This window comes from Acomys minous (assembly GCF_964271855.1).
Source record: "Acomys minous genome assembly, chromosome: 2".
NCBI lineage: Eukaryota > Metazoa > Chordata > Mammalia > Rodentia > Muridae > Acomys > Acomys minous.
This window is the reverse complement of record NC_140484.1, coordinates 100,512,894-100,539,533: the sequence shown is the minus strand read 5'-3', so window position 1 is coordinate 100,539,533 and position 26,640 is coordinate 100,512,894. Positions and strand designations below refer to the sequence as shown.

Sequence of the window (26,640 nt, the reverse complement as noted above, 5' to 3'; positions counted from 1 at the left end):
CTCCAAATTCAAATAACAAATACACATATGTATATACATGTACATATATTTTAATCTTTTGGTAATTAGTTTTGAAGTAGCAGAAGCAGTAGCATAATGCATCTGATAGTGTGGATAAGGGTTGTTCAGGTCAATTAAGTAAGTTTCTCACGATTATAAATCATGCTTGCTCCAGTTCCACAAGGACCCCACCACAGTCTTTGGGATGGAGGAAAATCACGGGTTTCCCATGTGCGCCTATCTTGGCCTCATCACTCAGACTACGGATCTTCTTTTTCTTCAAATCCATCACAGCTGCATTTATATTGTCCACCTGGGAAAAGGAGAAAACTATGGGTACATCTGAGATCATAAAAATACCATCTGTCTCTTCTGCCTTTGCACAGGGCTGCTCCTAAGTCATCACATGTGCTGGGGCATGGTAGCTCAGTCATGGAGCACTTGCCCAGAGTGCATGCAACCAGTCTGGAGTCCCACACTCAGTACCAAAACAAAACAAAAACACCCACAAAATAAGCCTAAACTTTTCAGGGAAAAGAAAAGATGAAAATTGAGACCAGAGACCTTTTACATTAGTGGATATTTCTTTTTGTAGCCTACATTGTGTATGTCATACTTCATACATTTCCTTAGTATTGAAGAAACTTTTTCTGAGGAAGTTGGGTTTCTTATCTATAATGAAAAAAAAATAAGAGAGAGAGAGAGAGAGAGAGAGAGAGAGAGAGAGAGAGAGAGAGAAGGGAGCGGGGTTGTTGTGTATGTATCCTAAGTTCCCCAAAGGTTCATTAGGCAGGGCTTAGAGGGTGGTCTCAGGGCATTAGAGCTATGCCTTTGAAGGAGACAGTGGAGCTACAGCTGGTCCTCCCCTCTGGTGTCTTTTGCTCCTTGCCATGAAGTGCTGCAAGAAAGACAGTAAGCCATGAATTGGGATCTCCAAACCAGTGAGCCAGAATAAACCCTTCGTCTTTACAGGTTATTTCTGCTATTTCCTACAATGAAGGAGATGTTTTAGCATAAGGATCTACCAGGTGAATTGATTAGCAGTTTGCACGTAGTAGGTACCCAGTAACCCTGATCCCAACCAACACCCTCCGAACCCCCCCTACCCCAAGTCCTGGTTTTGTGTTACAAGATATTTGATCCCATTGTGATCCTTGAGATTGTGTGCTGTAAAAAACTTGTCTTTTGTTTAGCTTGGTTGAGCCCTAACACCTTTAATCCAGGAACTTTCATAAACAGGTGATTAAGGTGTGATTGAGTCAGACCTGGCATACACCTTTAATCCAAGAGCTTTCCAAAGGTACACAGGATTTAACCCTAGGTCAAGAGATGGAGCAAGAAACCAACTGACAGGGATTAAAGAGTAGGAGGTACTTTGAGTTGAGGGGTATTTAAGATAGGTAGCTTTTAGCTCTCTAGCTCTTAAGCTCTTCAACTCCTTGGCCTTTGGATTTTGGAGCTTTGAGCTAGCAAGCCTTTGGCCTTGGGTTTTTGGATTTTTCTTCTTGGGCCAACAGCTGAGCTAGTGAGCCTTTGGGGCCTTTTTCCTCAGGACAAGAGCTGAGTGGGAAGGTCAGCTGGGTCCTTTCTCTCTGTCTCTCTGAGCCAGGAGGTTTTCAACCAGCATCTGGTTCCTGAGTCTTTATTGGTAAAATAGGATGTTTGGGATTTTCAAGTAAAACAACAGTTATAATCTTTGTGGTTAAAACTAGAGATAAAAATCACTATAGTGCTGTTATCAAAATGTTTCTCTCCATCATAAGACCCCGAACTTGTAGAACTTTCTGCTGAGTCTCTTCATTGTGTCTCATATATATTTTTGGGAAAAGAGCATCACACTAGTGGTGGGGACAGTGGGAGCTCTGTGTGATAATGGATTAGGCTGCAGGTTCCAGTGGGAGTTTATGGGATTCTGAGTGACAACTCATGCATTCTGCAAGGTTACACACAAAAATACAGATGCATGTATTCGTCAGAGGGTTTAGAACTAATGACACTCCAACAGCAACAGGTACACTCAGCAACCCAGATCTTGGTTTCTGACACCATTCTCTGGAGCTTCTGGGAGAAAGATTTGATTCTAGTGTTTCAGCACAGATTATGAGTTTGCAGCCTCTGGAAATAAGAAAGTTTAGAAAATTTTATAGAGTTTTTTATGTACATGGATGTTTTGTCTGTATGTATGTCTGTGTGCCATGTGTGTGTCCAGTGCCTGCAGAGGCCAGAAGAAGGTTGAATCCCCTAGAACTGATGTTACAGAAAGTTGTGAGCTGCTAAGTGGATACAAGGAATAGAACCAGAGCCCCCCACAGGAAAGCAACACATGTTCTTAACTGCTGAGCCACCTCTTCTACCTAAGATAACAGAAAGTATCTTTTTTAATGTTGTAATATGTCAACCCACATAGATCCAAATAGCTCCCAAGAACTGAAGCAATAGCCACAGTTCAGGTTGATGCAACCTTCCATTTATTAAGTGGGGCTTTGCATAATGGCTACCTTCCAAAAAGAGTATGGTAGGGAAAAAAGGAACGGTTGCTTGGCAGTGGTAAAATGGACTGACTTTTCAGGCAGATGGGCAGGGTTAATGTGAACGATGACATTAACAGTGTCTTCCTTCCTATGTCATATTTATTGACATGATGCAATAAGAATGGCAGCCGCCTTTCCAAATCAAAAGCCCCAGTTCAAGAAGGAGTAAAACAGCAGGCAGCTCTCAATGATGGCAGACAGTTTAAAAGTAACTGTCCTTTCTCCTATGTCAAGGTCACCAGCAACTAGGAAAATCTGAGAAACCACCATGGGCAAGAGGAGTCCAGGGAGACAGCAGTCTAACTTGAAATTCTAGAATAACGACAAAAAAGGCATTGGAGCTGGGTGGCTTTAATCCCAGCATGCTGGAGGCAGAAGCAGGTGGCTCTCTGTGAGTTCTAGACCAGCCTGGTCTACACGGGGGAGTTCAGGACAGCCAGGGCTACATAGAGAAACCATGTTTCAAGAAAACAAAACAAAGTGGGGGAGGGGTCATAGGATAAAAGGTATGGAAATTGAACAAATCTAGACGTTAGTTACTAATAGTGACTCAACCTTGGTAAGTTAACTGTGACAAATGTATTATACTAACATAAAGATGTTCTTTAACACAAATAATACGAAGAAATCAATCACATTTGTAATGACTGGAGCTTGCTAAATACTGGTTAGAGGAAGTCAACTGTAAAATGACATCTATAACTCACTTTTGTATGTTTGACTTATAGACTGTGCACAGGTGCTCATTTCAGAAAGCTACCTTTAGTTCTGATTGGCATGATGTCATCTACTGAATGCCTATTTGATAGGTAAAAGTAAAGTGACATGTTGAAAATTAAGATGGTTTAACAAAGAAGAGAGATGTGACAAGATCTTGAAAACTGTTCAGTCTGGGTGGTAGGAATTTAGGGTTTGATGATCTTTCTACTTCCAATATTGACATTTTATAACGTAACTATAATGCCATTTGATAACTCCTATTCAAACTGTGGCAAGAATTTACAGGACAGTTTACCCAAGCACTAATATCTACAGTTTAGATGTTGCATCCTGTATTTTAGTCTATTATTTAACTGCCCTAAACTAAATGCCTTGATTCGCTCTTTCTTTGTTGTTGAGATGGAACACCATGACTGAAACAGCTTGGGGAGGAAAGGGTTTACTTCATCTTACAATCTTACTTCACACTCTATCACCAGGGAAGTCAGGCTGGCTCCTCCTGGCCTTTTCTCTTGTTGAGAGTCAGACCAACCCAAGGCTTCCCAGAGGCCTCATGAAAGGACAAAGGGAACAGCAGTTCTGTGCCCTTGTACAGGGACAGGCATGGCAAGATCCAGTCTGGGGCTGAAGCCAGGACCTCAAAGCAGTTGAAGTTGCAGTTTCTGGGGCTCTGACTCTTGCTCTTGAGCTGTGGTTATCAGTCCTGATGCTGTGTCTGAGGTACCCTGTGTTCTCTTTGCCTACACTGTCTGCCTTAGCTTTCTGCTGACCTTGGCAGTATCCTCCTGTAAATAGTATGTAAGAGGCCATGCTGCTTTATAACTTGCTTGGCATAAGTCATCAGCGTATGCAAGACTTCCCCGTCCCAGCTTTTCTTTTGTCTTCTTTATTTATTTATCATCCCTTAACACCCACTGTTTGGGACTCTTATTCTTGATGGTCTGGGTCATTTTCTTATTTACCTTGGGACACTCACATGGGCGAGGCCCTCCCACATCAATCATTAACTAGGAAATACCCCCATGGCTTGCCTACAGGTTTATCTTAGAGAGGCATTTCCTCAGTTGAGGTTTTTTTCTCCCCCTTAAGTAACTCTAAGTTGACAAAACCTAGCCAGCACACTAACAAACACTTCTAACATGTAACAAGTTCCTTTTACAAATCCTTAATTAATATTGGACTGGCATCTCTTTCTATTACTATTTCTTTCACTGACTCATTTTGATTTTAAAGATCTTGTGCTATATCCATTCTTCTGTTAGTGTTGCTGTGAAAATTTCAATTCCCTTAAACATTCATTTATTTTTAATTGTGTGTCTGAGCATGTGTATGTGCATGTGAGTGCGGCTGCCTGGAGGCTGGAGGCTTCAGACCCTCTGGAGCTGGAGTTACCGGAGGTTGTGAGCACCTAACATAGGTGTTAGCAACCAAACTCAAGTCTTCTGTAAGAGCAGCAAGTGCTCTGTTGGGGGATGGTCTAATGTATTTTGATGCTAACTACTGTTTGTTGTCTCTGTGACCCACCTTTTGATTAATAGAAAGCCATCCCACCTGGAAGGGCAGAGGAGCTAGAGATGTGGCCAAGGTTAGAGTGTGTGTGTGTGTGTGTGTGTGTGTGTGTGTGTGAGAGAGAGAGAGAGAGAGAGAGAGAGAGAGAGAGAGAGAGAGAGAGAGAGAGAGAGAGATCTTGGAAAGAGGAAAAGAGAGACCACCACAAAAAAGGAGAGAGACCTGAAGGAAAGAGAGGAGGCCGCCATGGGTTAGATGGAAGAGAAACAGATGGCCAGCATGGATGGAGAATCCGGCCCAGATAAAGAACATCAACAAGCATGTGGGATTATGGGTGGGAGGGAGCTTGATAGAAGTTACTAGAAACAGATGGCATGGGATTGAGGCAGGGATCACACACCTGCCCCACTGTGAAAAATAGTTTAGAGGAGTAATGTCTGCCCTGCCCCAGGTTGACTAAGGCTATCTTAAAATATAACAAGTGTCTGCGCCTTGATTGATTGGTAGCCCGGCATGCTGAGCTTACTGATAAGACTGGTAATTTAAAAACAACAGTGCTCTTACCCACTGGATCATCTATCCAGCTCACTGGTTCTCAACCTCCCTAATGCTGAGAACCTTTAGTATAGTTCCTCATTTGTGGTAACCCCCAACTATAACTATAATTTTGCTACTTTTATGAATTGTGATGTGTTTTCCAATTATCTCAGATGGGCCCTGTAAAGGGTCACTCAATCCCCACCCCAACAGGGGTTGCGATCTACAGGTTGAAAACTACCGCTCTAGTTCCAAATGTACAATTTTTTTTACAAATTCTCTGAATATTTTGTTTGACAATTACAAAAAGAATAAAATAAAACTGTCTTTGTTTTCTGAATTGAAAGGACATATATAACCATATAAGAAATGCAACAAACAAACAAGCCTTGATTTGGGAAATGAATTCTAGCTCCCCCAAGTAATAAAAACAATAACGGTCAATAGTAACCCATCTTTAAAAGCGCCTTCACTATCCTGCAAACACTTGCAGCTCCTCCTCAGATAGCTCTCTGGGGTCCTGAGTGTCATTGGTGTAAATTGGGGCTGCATGATTCCCACTTTAACTTCATACCAGCAACTGAGTATGTCATTGTGAGTCTGGAGCTCTGGTTGACTTCCCTTCTTATGGTGACTTAAGAATGACAGTTATTAGGGCTGGAGAGATGGCTCAGTGGTTAAGAGCACTGGCTGCTCTTCCAGAGGTCCTGAGTTCAATTCTCAATGACCACATGGTGGCTCACAACCATCTATAATAGGATCTGATGCCCTGTTCTGTAATGCAGATGTACAGGAAGACAGAACATAAGTAAATAAATATTTTTTTTTAAAAAATGACAGTTGTCAAAGCTTTAAAATGTTTGGATTATCATAATTAGAATTCATAAGAAGACTCAGGTACATTTTTATCACCGTAAAGTGCTCAGTGGCCCCATTTAAAATGATAGTGTGGGGCTGGAGAGATGGCTCACTGGTTAAAGGCACTTGTTCTTTTTGTTCCCAGCATCTATGTGGTGCTCACAACCATCTGTAAGTCTAGTTCCTGGGGATCCAGTCCCTGCTTCTGACTTCTGTGGTGCCAGACAAGCAAGTGGTGCACATACACCCATGCCGACAAACACTCATACATATAAAATAAAAGAAATAAATCTTAAAAAAAAAAAAAAGGCAAGGCAATGAAATTTTCTTTGCCGGCAGGCAAGTTTTACCTTGTACCCTTAAGGAAAATAATTCTCAGTCTAACAAACAAGCAACATTTTACGAACAAGCAACAGTGTGCCACTTTTAATAGTTCATGATTGATTTAACAAAGAGACTTCATTTTACATAAAAATATAATGTTAATTGATATCAATAATGGATGAATCTAGTCCTTGACCTGACTTAAGTCTTTTAAAGCTAAGTGAAAAGTCTGTATTAAATATTTATGTTTCAATCCTACCCTAAAGGCTAAATCTAAATGAACTGTATAAACATAACATTATTCTGACTAGGGCAGGGCTGATTGCTCAGCAGTTAAGAGTGCTTGCTGCTTTTCCAGAACACCCAAGCTCTGTCCCCAGAGATCAGTTCCCAGCAGCCATGCTGGGTGGCTCGCCAGGACCTGCAACTCCAGTGTCCCGGTCTGGCCTGCACAGACACCATATAATAATACATCTTTTAAAAACCATGTACTCCCGGGAATATTTCAAATGACCCTTCCTACCTAAGCCTCCATCTTTGCAGTGAAGCTGGTAGTGTCCGTGTACGGCTTTTCCTAAGTGCTGGGCTCCGTGAATGTTCACGAGCAGAGAGCAAAACACTTGTGTAAGCCCGACAGGTGCTACGGCTTTGCTCTTAAGTATCCCCCAGACGTCTGAGCTCCAGCACACACCTTTATTAGGAGGTGGTGGAGTCTTTAGGGGGTGGGACTTTATGGGAGGAAGTCCCCTCAATGGGGGCATGCTGGCACTCTGCCCTTTCATCTTTCTCTGTAATAAGCTACACTTATAGAACAATGTTAGCATGCAGCACATTCTCACCAAGCTGTCAAGCTGTCCACCTGTTTGTCTGCTTTGTCTTGTTCTCTGTAAGTGTCACCATACCATGAAATCCCCGCATCCAGGAGACAGTGGCACAGGCACTGCTTGCAGAAGGATGTGCTGGGGAGGGAGGGGTTCGTGCCAAAAAGAATATGGAGTTTTAAAAGGCTGTTTCACTATGTTGCCCAGACTAGCCTTGGGTGCATAGGCTCAAGTGATGTCCCCACTTTAGCCCCTAGGGTAAATGAGACAATGGGTGTGTGACGCCATTGGACTAGACTAAAATTATTATTTGTGTGGCTGTGTGCAGGTCAAAGGTCATATCTTTTTCAAGAACTCTCTAGCTTTTTCTGAGACAAGGTCTTTCACTGAACCTGGAGTTCACAGGTAAGGCCAGGTTAACTGGCAAGTGAGTTCAGGGATATGTCTGCCTTAGCCTCCCCAGGGCTGGGATTATAGGCAAGTCCCACCACACCGGCTTTACACGGGGCTGGCCATCAATTTCAGGTCCTCAAGCTTGTGTGTCAAGCTTATCAAGGTATCTTTGTGGGTCCCTGAAGTTAGTTTTGAAAGTCAAATTTCTCTTGGTTGAAGAGCACTCCTAGGGATGAAGGAAATAAGTTATCTCACTAGCCGTTTGCTTTAAAGTCACATAGCTTCCACAAGGCATATGCGGCTCAATGAAAAGAGACCTGTAAAATACAAAAGCATGAACAGGAAAACAATTCATCTACCATGTGACCATGCCAACACCAAAACTGTAACTATTGTTGCCTGTTTTCAACATTTACCTAACATTAAAAATAATATTTTTCATGCTGGGCATGGTGGCACACACCTTTAATCCCAGCACTCAGGAGGCAAAGGCAGGTGGATGGCTGTGAGTTCGAGGCCAGCCTGGTCTACAAAGTGACTCCAGGGCAGCCAAGGCTACACAGAGAAATCCTGTCTTGAATAATAATAATAATAATAATAATAATAATAATAATAATAATAATAATAATAATAACAACAACAACAACAACAACAACAACAACAATAATAATAATAATAATTTTCTTAGATGCTTTTTCTCATCAACCTGCAAAAATAAGACAACCTTGTACAGGTGCCTGTACAAACACCTGGCTGCCATTACTGTCACTCATTTGGTTAATCCCCTACAGCAGCCAGTCTCTGCTGCCCCTCTCCAGCAATGTGTCTACACTGTACCTCTCCAGCATGCTGGGCTGCCTCCTTAGCCAGCCCTTGTGGCTGCACTCCTCACTTTACTTCAGCTGACACTCATCATGCGAGGACATGCCTCCTGTGCATGGAGGCCTGCGTCTGTCTGTCTGTCTCTGTCTGTCTCTGTCTCTGTCTCTGTCTCTGTCTCTGTCTCTCTCTCTCTCTCTCTCTCTCTCTCTCTCTCTCTCTCTCTCTCTGATACACAGTTACACCCTAAGCCACAGACTCCTCATCTTGCTTGGGCCCCAACAACAGGTACCCAAGAGTCCCAGTGTGTAGTCCGTCCTCATCTTGTTTGTTTCTTCCCAATACCTGCCCAGGGAATCTACCCTCATGGCTACACACCCACTGGGGTGTTCCATGGCATGCCAACTCACGTGATGGTGCACAAGTCACACCGCGTGGTGTCTTACTTCCTATGCTAATCTCCATGTCCTGCAATGATGTATTCTACACGTGACTAGCCATGAACCTCCATGCTAGGCAACACCCCGCCCTGAACACACACACACACACACACACACACACACACACACACACGAACTCGCACATGCACAGACATACAAGTCTGTCACCACTCTCCCTCATACAATGGAGGCTATTGTACTCCACACACCAACCCTGTGTAGATTTTTCAATGTGGATGGCTTCCACCCACTGTATAGCGCTGTGTCTCATCCTCTCAAGCTGCACCACACAGTCCCAGAACCCGGGTGGGTTACAATCAACAGATGTTGATGTCTCACGCCTCTAGAGCCAAAAAGCGTGTTCATGGCAGATACTACACAATCAGAGGTTTCAGATGAGAAAGAGGTCCCAGTGAGACAGAGCATATCGAGTACTGGACAGAAGAAAGCAGATTCTCCAATGGGCGGACGTATGACAATAGGAAGAGTGATATTATGAAAGGAACAGCAAAAGACATACAAGCTGGAGAAGAACCATGAAGACTCACGCAAGTGTAGCTCTCCAAATCATACCCAGAGTGGCTCCATTTTGAAGCCAGCTGCACTAAGCTGTCTATGTTCCAGACTGTGGAAAGACAAAGTCATCCTTCCACGGGATAATGTTTTCTGAGACCAACAGAATCCCCGGTTAGGGTGAGGACAGAGCGTACATAAGTCTACTCTTGCTGGGTCTGAGTTTGCCTGTGCCCTGTTATCTGCTGCTTTAATCCTAGGTGGTGCTCTAAGTCTATGGCAGCCTGCTCTAGAGTGATAGCCACATAAAATAAGGGCGTGGCAGGCAGGATGCTGCAAAGCTTGCAAGTAGAAGCAGTCCTCCTTAGTCATCCACCACCTGGTAAGGAAACCCCAGTTAAGCCCACTCTACTCTTGAAGGTTAAAGTAGGATGCACTGTTCTTTGGGCAGTTGGAGCCCTCAAGTTCAGACAGACATTTCTGTCATGTCTCCCCTGAAAAGTCATGCAACAAAAAGATAGACATATCATATATATATATGACAAAATGCTAGAGAAAGCAGAGGAAACATTTTAGTGATGTGGTGCTTGTGAACCTCCTGTCTTGACAGGTTTCAAAAATCTTAAGTCAAAGGCTACACGTGTTGTTGCTTCTTGCATATGTGAATGCTGCTGGTCCCCACTGCCCTGTTTCTGGTAATTTGAAATTCAAATCATTTTAGGGCTTTAAAATTTTCACGTTATTCTTTTTTTTTTTTCAGAACACATTCATAGTTATAATATTTTGAAAACATGGAGAGGTGGCTTAATGGTTAAGAGCACTGACTGCTCTTCCAGAGGATCCAGGTTCAATTCCCAGCACCCACATGGCAACTCACAACTGTCTGTAACTCCAAGATCTGACACCCTCACCCTCACACAGATATACATGCAGGCAAAACAACAATGCACATAAAAACAAAAATAGATAAATTATTTTAAAGAAAAAGAGTCAAATCTAGCCAGACGGGGTGGTGCATGCTGATAATCTCTTCACTCTGGGAGGCAGAGGCAGGTAGATCTCTGTGAGTTCGAGGCCAGCCTGGTCTACAAAGTGAGTCCAGGAGAGCCAACACTACACAGAGAAACTCTGTCTCAAACCAAACCAAACCAAACCAAAAACAAAACAAAAATAGAGTTATTGTTTATAAATTACCAGTATTATTAGTATTATCAGTATGCCTGGCTAGCAATCAGTTAAGACAGAGACACTTGTTACATTTTAAAATAGCCTTAGTTAACCTGGGTCAGGGCAGACATTAATCCTCTAAACTACTTCCCACAGTGGAGCAGGCATGGGATCCCTGTCTCAATCCCATGCCATCTGCTTCTAATAATTTCTATCAAGCTACCTCCCACCCATAATCCCAAATACTTGCTAATGTTCTTCATCTGGGCTGAATCTCCATCCATGCCTGCCATGTGCTTCTCATCCAGCTAACCCATGGCGGCCTTCCTCTTTCTCCTCCCTCTCCTCGGGTCTCTCTTCTTCCTTCTCATGGTGTTCTTTCTTCTTCCCAGGATTCCTCTTCTCTCTCTCTCTCTCTCTCTCTCTCTCTCTCTCTCTCTCTCTCTCTCTCTCTCTCTCTCTCTCTCTCCCCAGGTACCTTAGGCACACCGCTATCGCCTCTGCCCTGCCCAGGTAGGATGGCTTTTTATTAATTAGCATCAAAATATATCAGACCACCCCCCAGCATAGTGTCAAATCTCAGGGCTAGAAAGATGACTACACAGGTAAGAGCAGTCAGCTACACTTCCAGCAAATCTTTCCCCAGCATTCAGGTCCAGGAGATCAGCGCCTTCTACGCCCTCTTCTATGCTCTGTAGGTACCAGGTGCATATATGCATGCAGGCACTCATACAGTTTTTTAAAAAGCCAGATCTCGGGACTTTGCTCTCAAAAAAAAAAACCTGCTTCAAACCTGCCTATTTAACCAATAGGCAAGGGCAGAAGGCTCCCTGCCACAGTCCTACCTGGTTTTGTGGGGATACACACACATACTAACTCAGAGAGAAAGAAATCTAGCTATCCTCACAACTACACTTTAGCTTGTCAAGCCTAAGAGGTCTCCTGTAGGCCCTCCTATTAAAAAGTCCAGCCGATTGCCAAGCCGTAAGAGTGCACTCATTACTAGTCACATGAGTGAGGCACCTGGGACAGCACTGTCATCACTGCTGACATGTGTCTGTAATGGAAGTTTGGTTTCTTTGTAAACTCAGTTATGTAAATATGTTTTCATTTTAATCCCAAGTGTGGGGTTTTTAGTCTGGGCTTTAGTACGCCCACAGCTGATAATTGTCTCCTGTGGGGAGAGGTCTTTGCCAGCTGGTAACAGCCTGCCTCCTGCAGCAGAGAGACGGGGGTAGTCTAGGACTCTGAGCCATATAAAATACAAGAGCCCTGAGAGAGAAAGTGCGGCACGTGCTGTGTGGAGGTTTGGAGAGACAGAGACGGACCCTGTGGTGGCTTGGAGATAGACAAAGAGAAATGGAGTGGCTGGAGAAGACTGCTTGCTGTTTGCTGTTGACAGACATTGGGATCCCCCTCAAAGAACTCAGTGGCCCTAAACAGCTGGGAGAAGTAAAGTTCTACACCCCTCTCCCCACTAACATTCTTTCTCATACCCAGGATTAAGGGGTTAGTGGAAGGGAGGTAGAGGCTTCAATACCCCCAAATAAAACAGAGTTTAAAAACAAGCATCAACATGTTTCACATGAAACTGTGAGCAGGAACTGTGCATCAGACTTCCAGCTCCCCAACTCCAGCTCCTGAGCACACCAAATGGGGCTGCTGCTGCCCCTCCTCTGCACAGCCACAGGAACTGAAATGCTGACCACTGAGAGGACTTCGAATTGGCCTTATCACGTTTTGTACTTTAGAAGACAGTTCAAGACCGAAGGCCTTCAGCCACAATAGACTGGTGATAGCCCTGCAATGCACTGAGGCTGAAATCTCAATATTTACACTCACAAATACGTTTGCTGCCCAAGGAAAGGCAAGAAATTTTGCTCCACCTGATCTGAGAAAGTAAGACCCTTCCATCTTGTGACACCACTGTCTGAGAATGCCACAGCTCCAAGAGGAATAAGTAACAACCCTCCAAGGTCTTTGTCTTGTAGCATCTGTCCATTTAGCAAGAAGGGTAGGCTATCTTGGCAATGTCTCTTTGTAAAAATTGCCAAGATGGAGCTGAAGAGAGATGGCTCTGTGGTTAAGAGCACTGGCTACTCTTCCAGAGGCTTGGCGTTCAGTTCTCAGCACTTACATGGTGGGTCACAATTGTCTGTAACTCCAGTTCCAGGGGATCCCAGGCCCCTTTCTGGTCTCCATGGGAACTGCATACATGAAGTGCACAGGCTACATGCAGGCAAAACACCCAAACACAAAAATAAGTGCTAAAAAAATAAATAAAAATTGCCAAGAGTTGCAGTTTATACTCATAACATTGATTGATGGCTTAGCCTGGCCCAGACTGATGCTCTCAGTTTCTTCCCTTTAGTTATAGAAACTTTTCTACTTTCAGAGGAAACAGAGCTGCCTAGACCCAGACTACATCCTCCAGCCTCTCTTGCAGCCACATTTACCATCTGACTAAGTTCGGGTCTTGTCCTCTCTCTGATTTCCCTTCCTGTTGGCTGCTGAACAGCAATGCCTGAGGCAGTCCCATAAAGCCACGTGTGACAGTTCAGGACCGGAAAATAAAATCCATGTAATTTGGCCACTTTTGTGTGTGGTGACTTTGGGGCAACAGGTGAGTGTAAGACTGAAGTAGCAACTGAGCACTTTCTACACTGTCACATGTCATAGCATTTCTATTCCCCCGCTTCTGATCTCTACTTTTGGATTTGCTGTGACTTCACTGGACTCCCACTTTTCTTTACTTAACTTCTGACTCACAGCTGGCCTCCTTTGATGGCGTGAGCTCCCTTGATGTGGAACCTAGACCGCAGAGTGTAGGAGAAAGGAGCGTACACTCAAAGGCAGATGGGCTGGCTTTTCATCTTGGGGGCCTTATATGTACTGATAAAACCTCCAGCCAAATTAACCTGGCCAGAATGAAAGACAGGGTAAACACCAGGCTTGGGTAGTCCCTGGTCTAACATCACCTAGTTTCCCCAAGCCCAAACTATAAGGTCTGATCATATAATGAAGGTCGCCAGCCTTATGGATAAGAGCACACCCTGGAAACAGAATAAATCTGAGTTTGGGCCTGAGCCCTGATGTGTACATCTAATGCTACAGTGGGCACATTCACCGAGTCTTGGCTTTTTTCACCTGCACTTTGGGTTAGTAGCATCCTAACAGAGCAGCTATGAGAGTTAAAGAGAACAATGTGCATCTAGTACTTCATATATGTCTAAGGATATGGCGTGTTTGTCCGCTGTGGGCTGGCTCTCCCCTTTCCACGGCTATTCCCTCTGCTGTGGCAGCTCTCCCCTCATAGTCTCTAGGAAATCTCTTCACAATCGTCATAGCCAGTGGCCCGTGATACCTTCCAGCTCTTTGACCTGAGCAATCAACTTCTGCCTCACTTGTATTACTGAGAAGACACACATCTTAACTCCATCATCACAACACAGCCCTCTTGGCTGGCCCTCACTGGGGACAGGGTACATGTATTTTGCTGAATTCTAGGTACTCAGAAAAATGTAGGTGCTCATGTATAAATGTGTACCCTTGACTTCATTCTCGTCAACCTAGCTCTCTTGTGAGTTGGCACTGAGGCTTGGCCATCAATTTTGTCATGATGTCTAGCCAATGAATTGTCCTAGCAAATTAATTTAAAGTAAAGCCTAATTGGCATTGCTGGTAGTCTAATAGTCAAGTTATCCAAACATGGCCGTCTACAAGATAAATAGTCTTGAATGAGAATGTTTGTGTTGTTTCTTCATGTTTTCTCAGATGGTGTTAGCAAAATGCAGTTTAGGAGATATAATTGGGGCCAGGAGAGACGGCTCAGTGAGTAAATGTGCTTGCCACCAATCCTAACGACCTGAGCTTGATCCACCGCACACACATGGTGGAAGCGGAGAACTGACTCTTGAAAGGTGTCCTCTGACCTCCACACCCATGGCATGGTCTGCTGTGGGGAGAGGAGTAAATCTAAAAAAAAATTCAGTAATTGAAAGTGAATTGGTTTTGTCATAAAGGGTAAGTTATTCATTTTTTAAGCATAGAGCAGAATTATAAGACTACTTTGGCTAGGATGTAGGCCAGTGTCTGGCACACGCTAGCCCATAGGAGGCCCTCAGTTCAAACCCTGGCATAGCAAAGGAAATCTTGGCATGTTGATGAAATCCTTATTTTAGAAACTTTCTTCATGTGCCTAATTGCCTCACAGTGGTAGTGAAAAGCTTTGTAAGTACATTCCTATTACAAGAGAGGCCACGTTTAGTCAGAACCACCATTTTGGTGGCCTGTTTTAAGTCTAGTGGGTCTAGCTGTCCTCAAAATACATTAATAATATTGTTATCGTTTCCTAAAAGGAAAAAGAATGAACACACACACACACACACACACACACACACACACACACATGTGCACACACATTTACCTTTAAAGAAGAATAAGAGTACTATTCCTTTTAAAACTTAATAAAAGTTTCTGGTGAAATGTAATCAGAAAGCGTGTGTGAGCGAGAGAGTTGAAAAAGCACACAGTCAGATGATAAACTACCTCGATGCAGACGTGATGCATTCCTCCAGCCTTGTTCTTCTGCAGAAAGCCTGCGATTGGACTGTCACTCCCCAGCGGATGAAGCAGTTCCATCTTGGTGTTTCCCAGATTGACAAAAACAACAGACACTCCGTGTTCTGGAAGAGGGACCGCCTCACTTACCTGGGCCCCTAGAACATCCCTATAAAATGAGGAGGCCTTTTCTAAATCTGGTACTGCTATGGCCACGTGATTGAGCCGACCCAGGTTCCACACAGGACCCGGTGCGTGATGCAGGGACTGTGATGTGGAAAAACTTCGCCCGGTTGCAAATGGAGCTCGGACTCTAGTGAAAAGACCTGAAAGATAGGACAGCAGATGACATCACTTTTCTCCTTTGAGAATTAATTACTTCTAAGTTTAATTTAAAAACTAAACAAAGAGCTATAAAATTCATTGTTTACATTATCTATGCTTTTTAATTGTTTAGTATTAAATTGGAAAATGCATGTGAAAGCTACTCACTCTTCTCTGCCACAAACTAGCAAGCTGTGTGTCACTCAGGTCTGGTGGCACAGATTTATAATTCAGCTAGTTTAGAGGCAGAGGCAGGAGGGGCAGAAGTCCAAGGCCTGCCTAGGCTGTAAAGTGAGTTCAAGGCCAGCATGGGCAGATTAGTGAGACTGTCTCAAATTGAAGGAAAAAAACCAAAAAACCAAAAAACCGGGGCTGAGGATAGCTAAGTGGCACACTGGTTACCTACTAAGTATGAGGCTCTAGGTTCAGACTGCAGAGGGAAAAGCTATTTGTTTAGAATTAGAATCTAATTCTTGGACTAGAGAGATAGTTCAGAGGTTAAAGAGCACTTCCTGCTCTTGTAGAGGGCCTGAGCTCAGTCCCTAGCACCCATGTTGAGCAATTAATAACTGCCTGTAACACCGGCTCCAGGCCGTGCTGGTGCCTCTGGCCTCCAAGAGCGCCAACACTCGCGCACACAAACCCACACCCAGGCCCACACCCAGAGGCATAATTAAAAGTAAAAACCCATGCCTGCTAAACTTCCAATTCTGAGCTTCATTTTCACTCTGAATGAAGAGCAGCACTTTTCATAGTAACCTGTGTTTACTGTGACGCTTAGGGGTACTTGCATATCCGGAGTACTCAGTGACGTTTGCATTTTACGAAAGTCTGACTGTGACAGTGAACAACCCACGCTCAGACAGAAGAGCAGTCTCCTTCCCAATCTGTGCACACTTCCATTGTTTCACGTCATGGAATGGATCCATGAGAGGCATACCGATGCAGTACTTCTGGTGTGTATTTTATTTAATAGCATCAGCTAAGGAAAACATCGGAACTTCTTGGTGGGAACCAAGAGCAAAGTGTATACAACCTGTTGGGGTTTCTTCTGAGCCAGAGTCTTAGATCATTTTACCAGCCATGTGGCACCCCTAGAATAGACTGAACAGGTTAATAGAATGTAAGTCGGGGAACGAGCCAAAGCTGATGGCCTAGGCATTTGTTCATAAATAATAAAGTCTCAGAGTCGTTATTTGAGGAACTAGGGCATGGGTGGTAAAAACCGTGGTTACAAATTTTGACAGAATAGAAGCAGGACTACCTGGGCTGTGAAGAAAGCCTTTCACTTGGTGTGCGCATAGTTTATGTCAACTTGGCACAAGGTACAGTCATCTGGGAAGTGGAATCCTTAATGGAGAAAATGTTTGTGCCGCACAAGCCGTTGGGGGAACCTGTGGTACGCCTTCTTTAGTGCTTGACGGGGAAGAGTCTAGCCTAGTGTGGGCTTTGCCATTCCTCAGCTGGGGGTCCTAGGCGCTGTAAGAAAGCAGGCTGAGCAAGCCAGGGGAGGCGAGCCAGTAAGCAGTACCCCTCCACAGCCTCTGCCTCAGTGCCTGCCTCGAGCTCCTGCCTTGAGTTTCCTCAGTGATGGACTGATATCTGAAAGGTGAGATAAAATAATCCATTTCCTCCCCGAGTTGCTCTTGGTTACGATGCTTGTCATAGCAATAGAGACCTAACTAAGGCATCCAGCAATTGAAGAAGATGGGGGGGTCGGGGGGGGTCCCCCTGACTGTTACTATGCTTCCCTACTTCCTAAACACTGGGATTTAAGAGCTAGACTCCACCAGGTGTGCTGGTGCACGCCTTTAATCCCAGCACTTGGGAGGCAGAGGCAGACAGATCGCTGTGAGTTCTAGGCCAGCCTGGTCTACAAAGTGAGTCCAGGACAGCCCAGGCTACACAGAGACAGAGAAATCTTGTCTAAAAAAAAAAAAGAGAGAGAGAGAGAGAGAGAGAGCGCTAGACTCCATAGAATGAAAACTGTATGCATATAATGTAACTATCGAATTGTAAATATATACCACTTAATTTAGTATTAAAAGGTTGTCTGCTACAGACTGGTCAATATGACAAATTACCAAATTACCCAAGAGTGCTCATCACCAATAGGTTAATGTAGTCCAATGCTATGTACTCTTTGTATTACCATGAAATACAAGTGTATGAATATCCAAGGTACACAAATAGAACTGCACAGTTGAAACTCAACCCCCACAAAGAGAATATCCAATCTTTACAATGTGATGTTTCCTATTCTATCTCTGTTTTCAAAACATACTAGGATCATCCACTAAATATTTAATTTTCTGGTTCAGTGTGAAGAGACATAGATGGTGCCAAAATCATAACTCAGTGTCTGATACTTTAGAGTAGGCACACAGTGAATTCATCCTCTCACACTGAGTGCTGGGAGCCAGACCAATCCAAGGTTTCCACAAAGGCCCAGAGAAAAGGACAAGAGAGATGTTAGTTTTGTTTGTTTGTTTTGTTTTTCGAGACAGGGTTTCTCTGTGTAGCCTTGACTTCCCTGGACTCACTCTGTAGACCAGGCTGGCCTCCAACTCACAGCAATCTGCCTGCCTCTGCCTCCCAAGTGCTGGGATTAAAGGCGTGTGCCACCACCGCCCGACTTGAGAAGTTAGTTTTATGTCCTTGTCCAGGGGCAGAATTGACAAGGTCTGGGTTTGGGGCCAGAGCCAGGGCCTCAAAGGAGTTAATGTTTCAGGTCCTGGGAACCTGAATTTCTCCCCTAAAGGGCTGTTGTTATCAGTTCTAAGGCAGCTATGTTCTCTTTGTCAGTATTGTTTGATTTAGCTCTTTGCTGGCCGTGGCCAATTCTCACTCTAGAAAGAGTAAATGTTCTGTACGTCTTATTACATTCCTTGGCATAAGTCATCAGCTGTGTCACCAGATGTGTCTTCTGTATCTTCTCATCCCTAGTCCTCTCTATCAACACCTCACTAGTTGGGACACTTACTTGCGGGTTTGAGTCAGCTAAGGACATAAAATGATGGCTTGTCAATGGATTGTTTGAACATTCTCCATACCTGTTTCAAGAGGGCACAGTATTACAATCTGCAGTGGAGTAGATGAAGTCCTGCGTGAATGTGTTTTGTTGACATAGCACACCATGTCAAGGACACCAGTGGTCAGACCCATGGGAATGACCAAGCCTTCCTCTGGTCCACATAGAAGTGTGTTTAGCAACAACTGACCAATGTGTGCAAAATCTAGCAACAGCAGCCTCCTCCTCCCAGATGACTGAAACCTTACAGAGACCGCCGACCTAGAATAACTCACCTACCCCTTTCTTGCTGTACATAAAACGCATGATCAGTTCCCAGGTTGTGTTGCTGCCCTCCATCAGAGTGAGTACAGCCTACCTCATCCTTGCTTTTCTGTATGAATATCTGTCCCTTCTTTATTTCTGAGTCACCCCAGTCAGGTTTCCAGGACCCAACAGTGGAGGGCAATGCACAGATGCTAGCAGCATCTTCAGTGGAACTGCTACCCCTCCCCCTTCTGTGCATTTCTCCCACTGGGGCTGGTTTGCAATGGGCTCAATACAAAAGTATTTGTAGCTTTAGAACAGCATAGATGGGAAATGTCAGTGAACTTCCACAGAGTCTGTGCCATCTGTAAGGAATATTGTAGGGAACGGCCAAATACCGAGTCCAGGTCCATCTCTGATGTCCTACTACTAGTAGGAACATACAGAAATGTCAAAGGAGCAAATGGCAGGATGTTCGGGTGAAAGCTAGCTTTAATGTTCTCTGCTCTAAGGACAATACAGGCTCTGGAATGCCAAGGAAAGCCCAAGCAGCAGTTAGTGGAGCTGTCTCTGTGGCTTTTTATCAATCATTTGGTTTACTAAAACAGCTGGTTCTTTGATTAATAGAAAACAAACTTCCTTTAAAATGTGAGAAAGCAACAGTATCTTTCTGTTGTAGTTACTAAAATTTTGACACTATCTTATCTCTAGAAATAAATGGTAACTGATTTCTCTGGAGATAACTAGTTTGAGGGGAAAAAACCCTCTCTTTTTATTGGCTTTCTTTGGTTCCTAAAACAGACATTTTATGAATGGTGTAGAAGGTTACTGTGATGCCAGTGAAAACTTAGTGACAGGGTTTACTTAAAAATGAAGGGATAGTAAGACAGTAGTGGTGCAAGCCTTTAATCCCAGCACTCGGGAGGCAGAGGCAGGTGGGTTTCTGTGAGTTCAAGGATAGCCTAGTCTACAGAGTGAGCTACAGGACTGCCAGGGCTACACAGAGAAAGCCTGTCTTGGAAAATGAAAGAAGTTGTTTTAGGGCAGGAGAGATGTCTCAGTGGATTAGAGCACTGTCTACTCTTTCATTGGTCCTGAGTTCAATTCCCAGCAACCACATGGTGGCTCACAACCATCTGTACTGGAAGCTGATGCCCTCTTCTGGCAGGCAGGTGTGCATGTAGCTAGAGCTCTCATATATAAATATAAATAAATAAAATCTTAAAAAAAAAATGAAGGGACAGGGCTGGCCTGGTGGAGCACACCTTTAATCTCAACAGTTAGGAGGCAGAGGCAGGGAAACCTCTGGGAGTTCACAGCCAGGCAGAACTACATAGTAAGACCTTGCCACAAATAGATGGTAGATAGTTTGATTGATAGATAGATAGATAGATAGATAGATAGATAGATAGAGGCAAGTGGAATACACTGTGAGATGCACTGCTTCACACTCACCAAGAAAGCAAGGGGGAAAAAGAGAGAAAGAAACTGAAATTCTTGTACAGCATTGAACAAAAGGTGCAATGGTGTGGCTGTCATGCAATGGCTCAGCAATGCCGCAAAACAAAAATTAAATCACAGAATTATCACAGATAGACCCAATATCTATTCCTAAGTGCTCAAAACACACGAACCTGAACATCAAAACCCAAACAAAATGCATACACTGATGTTCATAGCAGCAATATTTGCACAGACAAGCAACAGTCTATCACTCAACCTTACTGACACTCTAAAAAGGAAGAACCTCTAAAATATCATGCTAAATGAGGAAAGCCGGACATAAGGCCTTACACAGTATGATCCCATTTATATCAAACTTCTAGAAGAGTTCACAGCACAGAGCCAGGCAGAACAGTGATTACCAAAGGCTGGAGGGAAAAGAGAATGGAGACTGTGGTCTGTGAGAGTGGCTCCCATAGGCTCAGACATGTGAATGCTTGCTCCCCAGTTGGTGGGCTGTGTGGGAAGGATTAGGAGGCGTGGCCTTGTGGACTTATGCCACTGGGGGTGGGCTTTGAGGTTTCTAGTGTCTCTTTCTCTGCACTCTACTTGCTCATAAGGATGTAATCTCTAAGCTACTGCTCCAGCACCATGGCTGCCTACCTGCATGCCTGCCCGTGACCATGCTTCCTACCATGACGGTTGTGGACTCGCCCTCAGGAACTAAAGGTCTCAATAAATTCTTTCAGCTATAACCTCCCTTGGTTGTGGCATCTTCACAGCAATAGAAACATAACAGAGACAGAGAGTAACTGCTTAATAACCATGAGCTTCCTTTTGGGTTATGAAATCATTTTTGCAATGCTTGTAAAACATGATATAAATAAATACCATACATTTTTAATAGTTGTGTGAACTTTATCTAAAGGAGAAAGAGGTATTATTCTGCAGTAAGAGTCTGTGGGTAAACTCTAGTAGACCAAGCAACTGGAAATAAAGAGTTGAAAATAATGTATTTTATTGAGGTATGATTGACAAGTATAAACCATATACATATACACTGAAAATTCATAATGTGATATATATACATATATATGTATATATATAATGGATTGCCACATCAAGACAAGTGTGTATATGTATGTGTGTGTGTGTGTGTGTGTGTGTGTGTGTGTGTGTGTGTGTGTGTATGTGTACATGCACATGTTCACAAAGGCCAGAAGATGAAGTTAGGCAACCTCCACCCTATCCATATAAGGCTTGCTTTTGAGCTAGGTCTCTACATGAATCCCATGGTGATTGGCTAGGCTGGCTTTGCTCCTTCCCCAAAGCCATAGCTAGGACAGATGTGTCATGCCTCTCTGTTTTACATGTGTGCTGGGGATCAGCACTCGGGTCGTCATGCTTGCAGACACTTTACTGACTGGACCATCTTCCCAGATTCAAGCTAACTCTTCAGAGATATCTTTATTCACACTCTTGGGAAGTCACAACTCTAGTTTTAGGTTTCTCTGCTCCAGCTCAGAAGTTATGACAGAGACTCAGTCCTTTGGCCTCCAGAATGTTTAATTTGTCATTCTTCCAATAAGGAAGGGTTACTTTACTTGAATAAACTACAATGCACAACTATCTATGAATAAACCTGTAAGAAACTTACAAGTAAGAGGATTAAAAACAAGAATGCAAAGATAATTACAGGAGCTAGAAGATGGTAGCATAAATTATTGAAGAGAGTAATAGAACAGAAAGGGTTAAATTGAGGGGGGTGAGAAGGAATATGGTGAGGGATAATTAACACTAAAGACTATATGGAAACCATATATATGTGTGTGTGTATATATATACACACACACATATATACATATATAGTGTGTGTTCATACACAACACCTCTCTCTCTCTCTCTCTCTCTCTCTCTCTCTCTCTCTCTCTTTCTTCCAACTCCAATGGAGGCGTATATATAGCTCAATGCAGAACACTTGCCTAGCATGCACAAAGCTCTGTATTTGATTGCCCTCATCAAATCAAAACAACGCCCCCCCCTCCCCGATTCAAGTATACTGCTCATGAGCATTTCTTCATTTGGGGGAACTTCTTTTCTTACAATACAGAAATGGGAACTAAACATCAAATCAGTCTTTCAACAACCTATAACCCAATTTATTCCCAATGCTATATGCTATAATACAAGTAACATATATTATAAATCGTGAATGTTTATATATATATATATATATATATATATATATATATATAAAATATGTATGATATGATTTAAATGGAGTTACCCTAAATGGGGCAACAATGCCCAATGCCTCTACTGGATACACAGAATAACAAATAAAAAGGCCAGTGCCAAAAATGGGTTACCTCTTTTGGAGTTGTTAGCCTAATGAATGCCATAGACTCCCCAAAGTATAAGCGATTGCCAATGCTTTTGGTTACCCTCCAGCACACTTATTGCTGATGCTATCCCACATACTTAAGTCACAAAACATGAAGAAGTTAAGCTGGTACCCACTGGAAGCTTCATTTCATATGCTGGAAGGTGCCATGCACACTACTGGAAGAGTAAAGTAATTATCAGTCTTACCTAACTGCGAACCCTGACAGCTACAATCACCAGCCCAGAGAAGACGTGCCCACTGATGCAATAGTGGCAAAGATGTCATGAGAGTAACCAACAACGGATTTAAAGGCCCATTCCGTAAGTTGAGACCATACCCGACACCATTATTAGTAAATGAAATAGTGGCTAGACAGATCATAGACCCCACTACTATTACTCTGGTAAATAGCCGTAGTATTAAACTGACTTTTAATGATTTATCATTATACCCGTAGATCAGTGTGTCTCTCCACCGTCAGTAGAGAAGCTTCTATTTAAGCATATAGTGATTAACACAGAGACTGGAAACAGGGCAAGCTACAGGCAATAAGCCACTGTTCAGTCCTAAATGGAGCATATATATCACATCCCCCCTCCCAAATTCAGGGATTACTCTGGAAGAGGGGGCAGAAAAAAAATGTAAGAGCCAGAAGCAGTGGATGAGTACAAAGAATACAGCAGTGCAGCCTCGCATATGAATCGACAGCAGCTATGGCGGCATGCAAAAGGCCTGCAAAAATCCAGTCCAGACAAAAATGCCAACGTGGAAAGAGAGGCGGGCACAAGGTCAGAGGGGTGTGCACGAGGTCCCACCGGTGGCTGAAGAGTACTGACCACTGACAGCTGGTAGGAGAGGGTGTCGCCCTGGGTAGTCTGACCATACTCCAATGGTAGGCCACACATCCTTTTGCCTCTACCTCCCAGATACTAAGAGGATAGACACATTCCACCAGCCCCTAACTCATCTTTCACTCTGGAAACCTTACTGTGAGGGGCATGGTTTCAGAAATGGCTGAAAGTGGGCCAGGTGGCGGCAGCGCACGCCTTTAATCCCAGCACTTGGGAGGCAGAGGCAGGGGGATCTCTGTGAGTTCGAGGCCAGCCTGTTTTACAGAGTGAGTCCAGGACAGACAAGGCTACACAGAAAAATCCTGTCTTGAAAACAAAAAAAAACAAACAAACAAAATAAATAAATAAATAAATAAACAAACAAACAAAAGAAAAGAAATGGTTGAAAATATTTAAATATTTTCTGACATCCTGATGGCATTCACTGCTGGCAGGTTTTAGAGACATACCTCTACATTTGCTCTTTGGTAAAGGAATACACATCACAGTCTTTCTGAGTTAAAACTTGTTGCTTACAACCCCCAACCCTGACAGGGGTGTATGGCTCAGTGACAGAGCAGTTGCCTAGCATGAATAAAGCTCTAGGTTTTATCGCCAGCCTCACAACAAAACAGAACTGTTCTGACTCATATGGTCATACAGCTTGCGACCATTTTGTCACATGGGGGCTTCTTTTCATATACTATAAAAATGGAAACAAAACAACAAATCTGTCTTCGAGAAACCTTTAAACCAGACCCCCCCGCCCCCTCAATGCTATATGCCTCAATTTCTAGGAACCCTCTATGTTTTCGCAGCTGCTAGGGTTCATCATCAGTAGAGGCCGGAATTGGAAGAGTAAAATCGGATTCCACCCTTTCCCCAGTACTGACCCAAGGTCTTACTTCACTGCTGTATTTATGCATCAATGCTATTATGAAATCTTGCTTAATCTATTATCCTCCCAGACTACATTGTGAAAGCACAGATCCTGAAGTGGGAGGGCACAGTATGGTAGCACGACTTTGCCTTTTAGTCTACATGGCCATAAAATAGAGATAAGAGAGAAATAATAAGAAAGGTGCACTGGATACTGTGTTATCAGATCTTTACTGTGATTCTGTAGGTTGGATATTATGGCCTCCACTTTCAGAAATATGGAATTAGGCCTAGAGAGATTAGGTTCTTTGCCTCGACATCACTTTAAGTGGTGATGAGCCCAGGTGTGTCAGACACCGGAGTTGATGTCGGGAAACTATTGTGTTTAACTCACTCCTCTGCAGTCCTTTTCCTTCCATGCTGGGAATCGAACCTATGGCCTTTCATATGCTAGACAAGCACTGCTCCATGGAACTATACTCCAGGTCCTTTGCAACCCTTTGCTTTTGACTTTGGAAACGTGTTATTTTGCTTTGAGATAGAGTTTCACGTATCTTAGGTTGGCCTCAAACTTGGTACGTAGCTGAGGATGAGCCTCAACTTCTGCTCCTCCTGTGTGTATTTTCCAGGTGCTGGGATTACAGGTACGCACCGCCATGCTGTGTAGGTGGGAAGGGAGACAGAAGCCAGGCTTTGTGCACGTACAGAAAGCACTCTACCAACCGAGCTCGGTCTCAGCCCAGATTCTCATTTATTTATTTATTTTTGGGTTTTTGGAAACAGGGTCTCTCTGTGTATCCTTGGCTGTCCTGGACTCACTTTGTAAACCAGACTGGCCTTGAACTCACAGCGATCCACCTGCCTCTGCCTCCTGAGTGCTGGGATTCTAGGCACGCACCACTGCAACTGGCTCAGAGTCTTAATTTTTAGCATCATTAGTATATATCTGACAAGCAATATCTACTTTCTAAGAGCTTACTAAGAGAGGATACGTGATTCTACTTTAATAGATATTCACAAAAATCAACTTATGATGAGCGAGCTAAGATGGTGGCTTATATTTGATCAGGCGTATAGAAAACTATACCAACAGGGAGCATTAGCAAAACTCAGCATTAGCTGTTAGTCAGAAAATCATCTTGACTATTGTGCTGTGCCTTTGGATACAATACTCTTCTTTCTTACACACACACACACACACACACACACACACACACACACACACACACCCGTACTAAACTGATTAAGTGCTAAGGCAGCTAAATTTATTATGGTGTACTTTTTTCCCCCTTTGCTTGTGGCTCATAGCTTTGCCGTGGGTTCTTGTCTGTGATTGGCCAGAAAGGCTAGAGGGATCCACAAAACGAAACAAAACAAAACACACAAATTTAGTTTGACTTTGAAAGACAACTAGTAGGTTTCAACCAATGAGCAGACAGAACTTTCCAGGCAAAAAGTATAAGATTAATAAAAGTTCATTCCCCTGAACACGTTTGGAGTATGCTAGCTAAAGGACTGGTCACAAATGTAACAGAGTAACTCTGGAACAATACTGCCTTACATTTTCTTCCAAGTAGAAAATCTCAAACTGAGGGTAGGAACCGCCACCATGAAGGAAGAGAAGTGAAGAAAGTGAGACAGGCAGAAAACTTGGGCATCTGTTACCACGATTCTACTTATCAATAAAAGAGACGGAGGTCGAAGGAACGCAAGGAATTTACAAATCCTTCTGCTTGTTCCTTTTCTATTTATGTCAGATGAAAAATATAATGGGGTAGGTATGCTTGGGCTCAGAGAGACTTTATGGGAGTAGCCACTTTGTTGGGTTTCTCCTGTCTCTTAACGGCGGGCATATCTGGAGTCCTCTCCTGATCTACTGCAGTCCTCCTGGGCAGCTTACCTGTCTGGTCCACTTTGGCCAAGGGCAACCCGATAGCAGAGAGACAGACAATCAGGACCTCCTGCTCTAAGGGTCACAGCTCCGGGGAGCCCAGCACTTTAGACCCAGCTCTTGGCCACCCGCGCGCGGCCTCCCGTCCAGCGTGCCCAGCGTCCGGGAGCCCCTGACGGTACCCAGTATTCACCTGTGGCGCCCGCTGCCAACGAGGCGACCTTCACTATACCCTTCATGTCCCGAAGCTACAGGCTTGCACAGCGAACCTGGCAGGAGTGAACGAGACTGGGCAGGGGGCGGGGCCCGAGATCCTGGGCACTTCTAGAGCCGAAGTGGGCGGGGAAAATGGGACAGGGGCGGGGCGCCAGTCGCGGGTCAGTCGGGAAGTTTGACTGACGGCTGAAGTGAGCAGGGA

The 26,640-nt window shown here is 43.8% G+C and overlaps 1 protein-coding gene across 2 annotated transcripts; it reads right to left on the bottom strand.

Annotated features, from left to right (window-relative positions):
* Positions 1-34: 34 nt before the first annotated feature.
* Positions 35-26,570, bottom strand: MCEE (methylmalonyl-CoA epimerase). 2 transcript variants are annotated; one of them, XM_084751875.1, is made up of 4 exons: positions 26,416-26,570; positions 15,181-15,518; positions 7,949-8,010; positions 171-313 (listed from the first exon to the last, which is right to left on the bottom strand). In XM_084751875.1, the coding sequence occupies exons 1-3, from the start codon at positions 26,459-26,461 to the stop codon at positions 7,996-7,998; spliced, it is 399 nt and encodes a 132-aa protein (XP_084608001.1). In that variant the 5' UTR covers positions 26,462-26,570; the 3' UTR covers positions 171-313; positions 7,949-7,995. The 2 variants fall into 2 exon arrangements, with proteins under 2 accessions (XP_084608000.1, XP_084608001.1); XM_084751874.1 differs by lacking the exon at positions 7,949-8,010 and having other exon boundaries at positions 35-313.
* Positions 26,571-26,640: the final 70 nt, after the last annotated feature.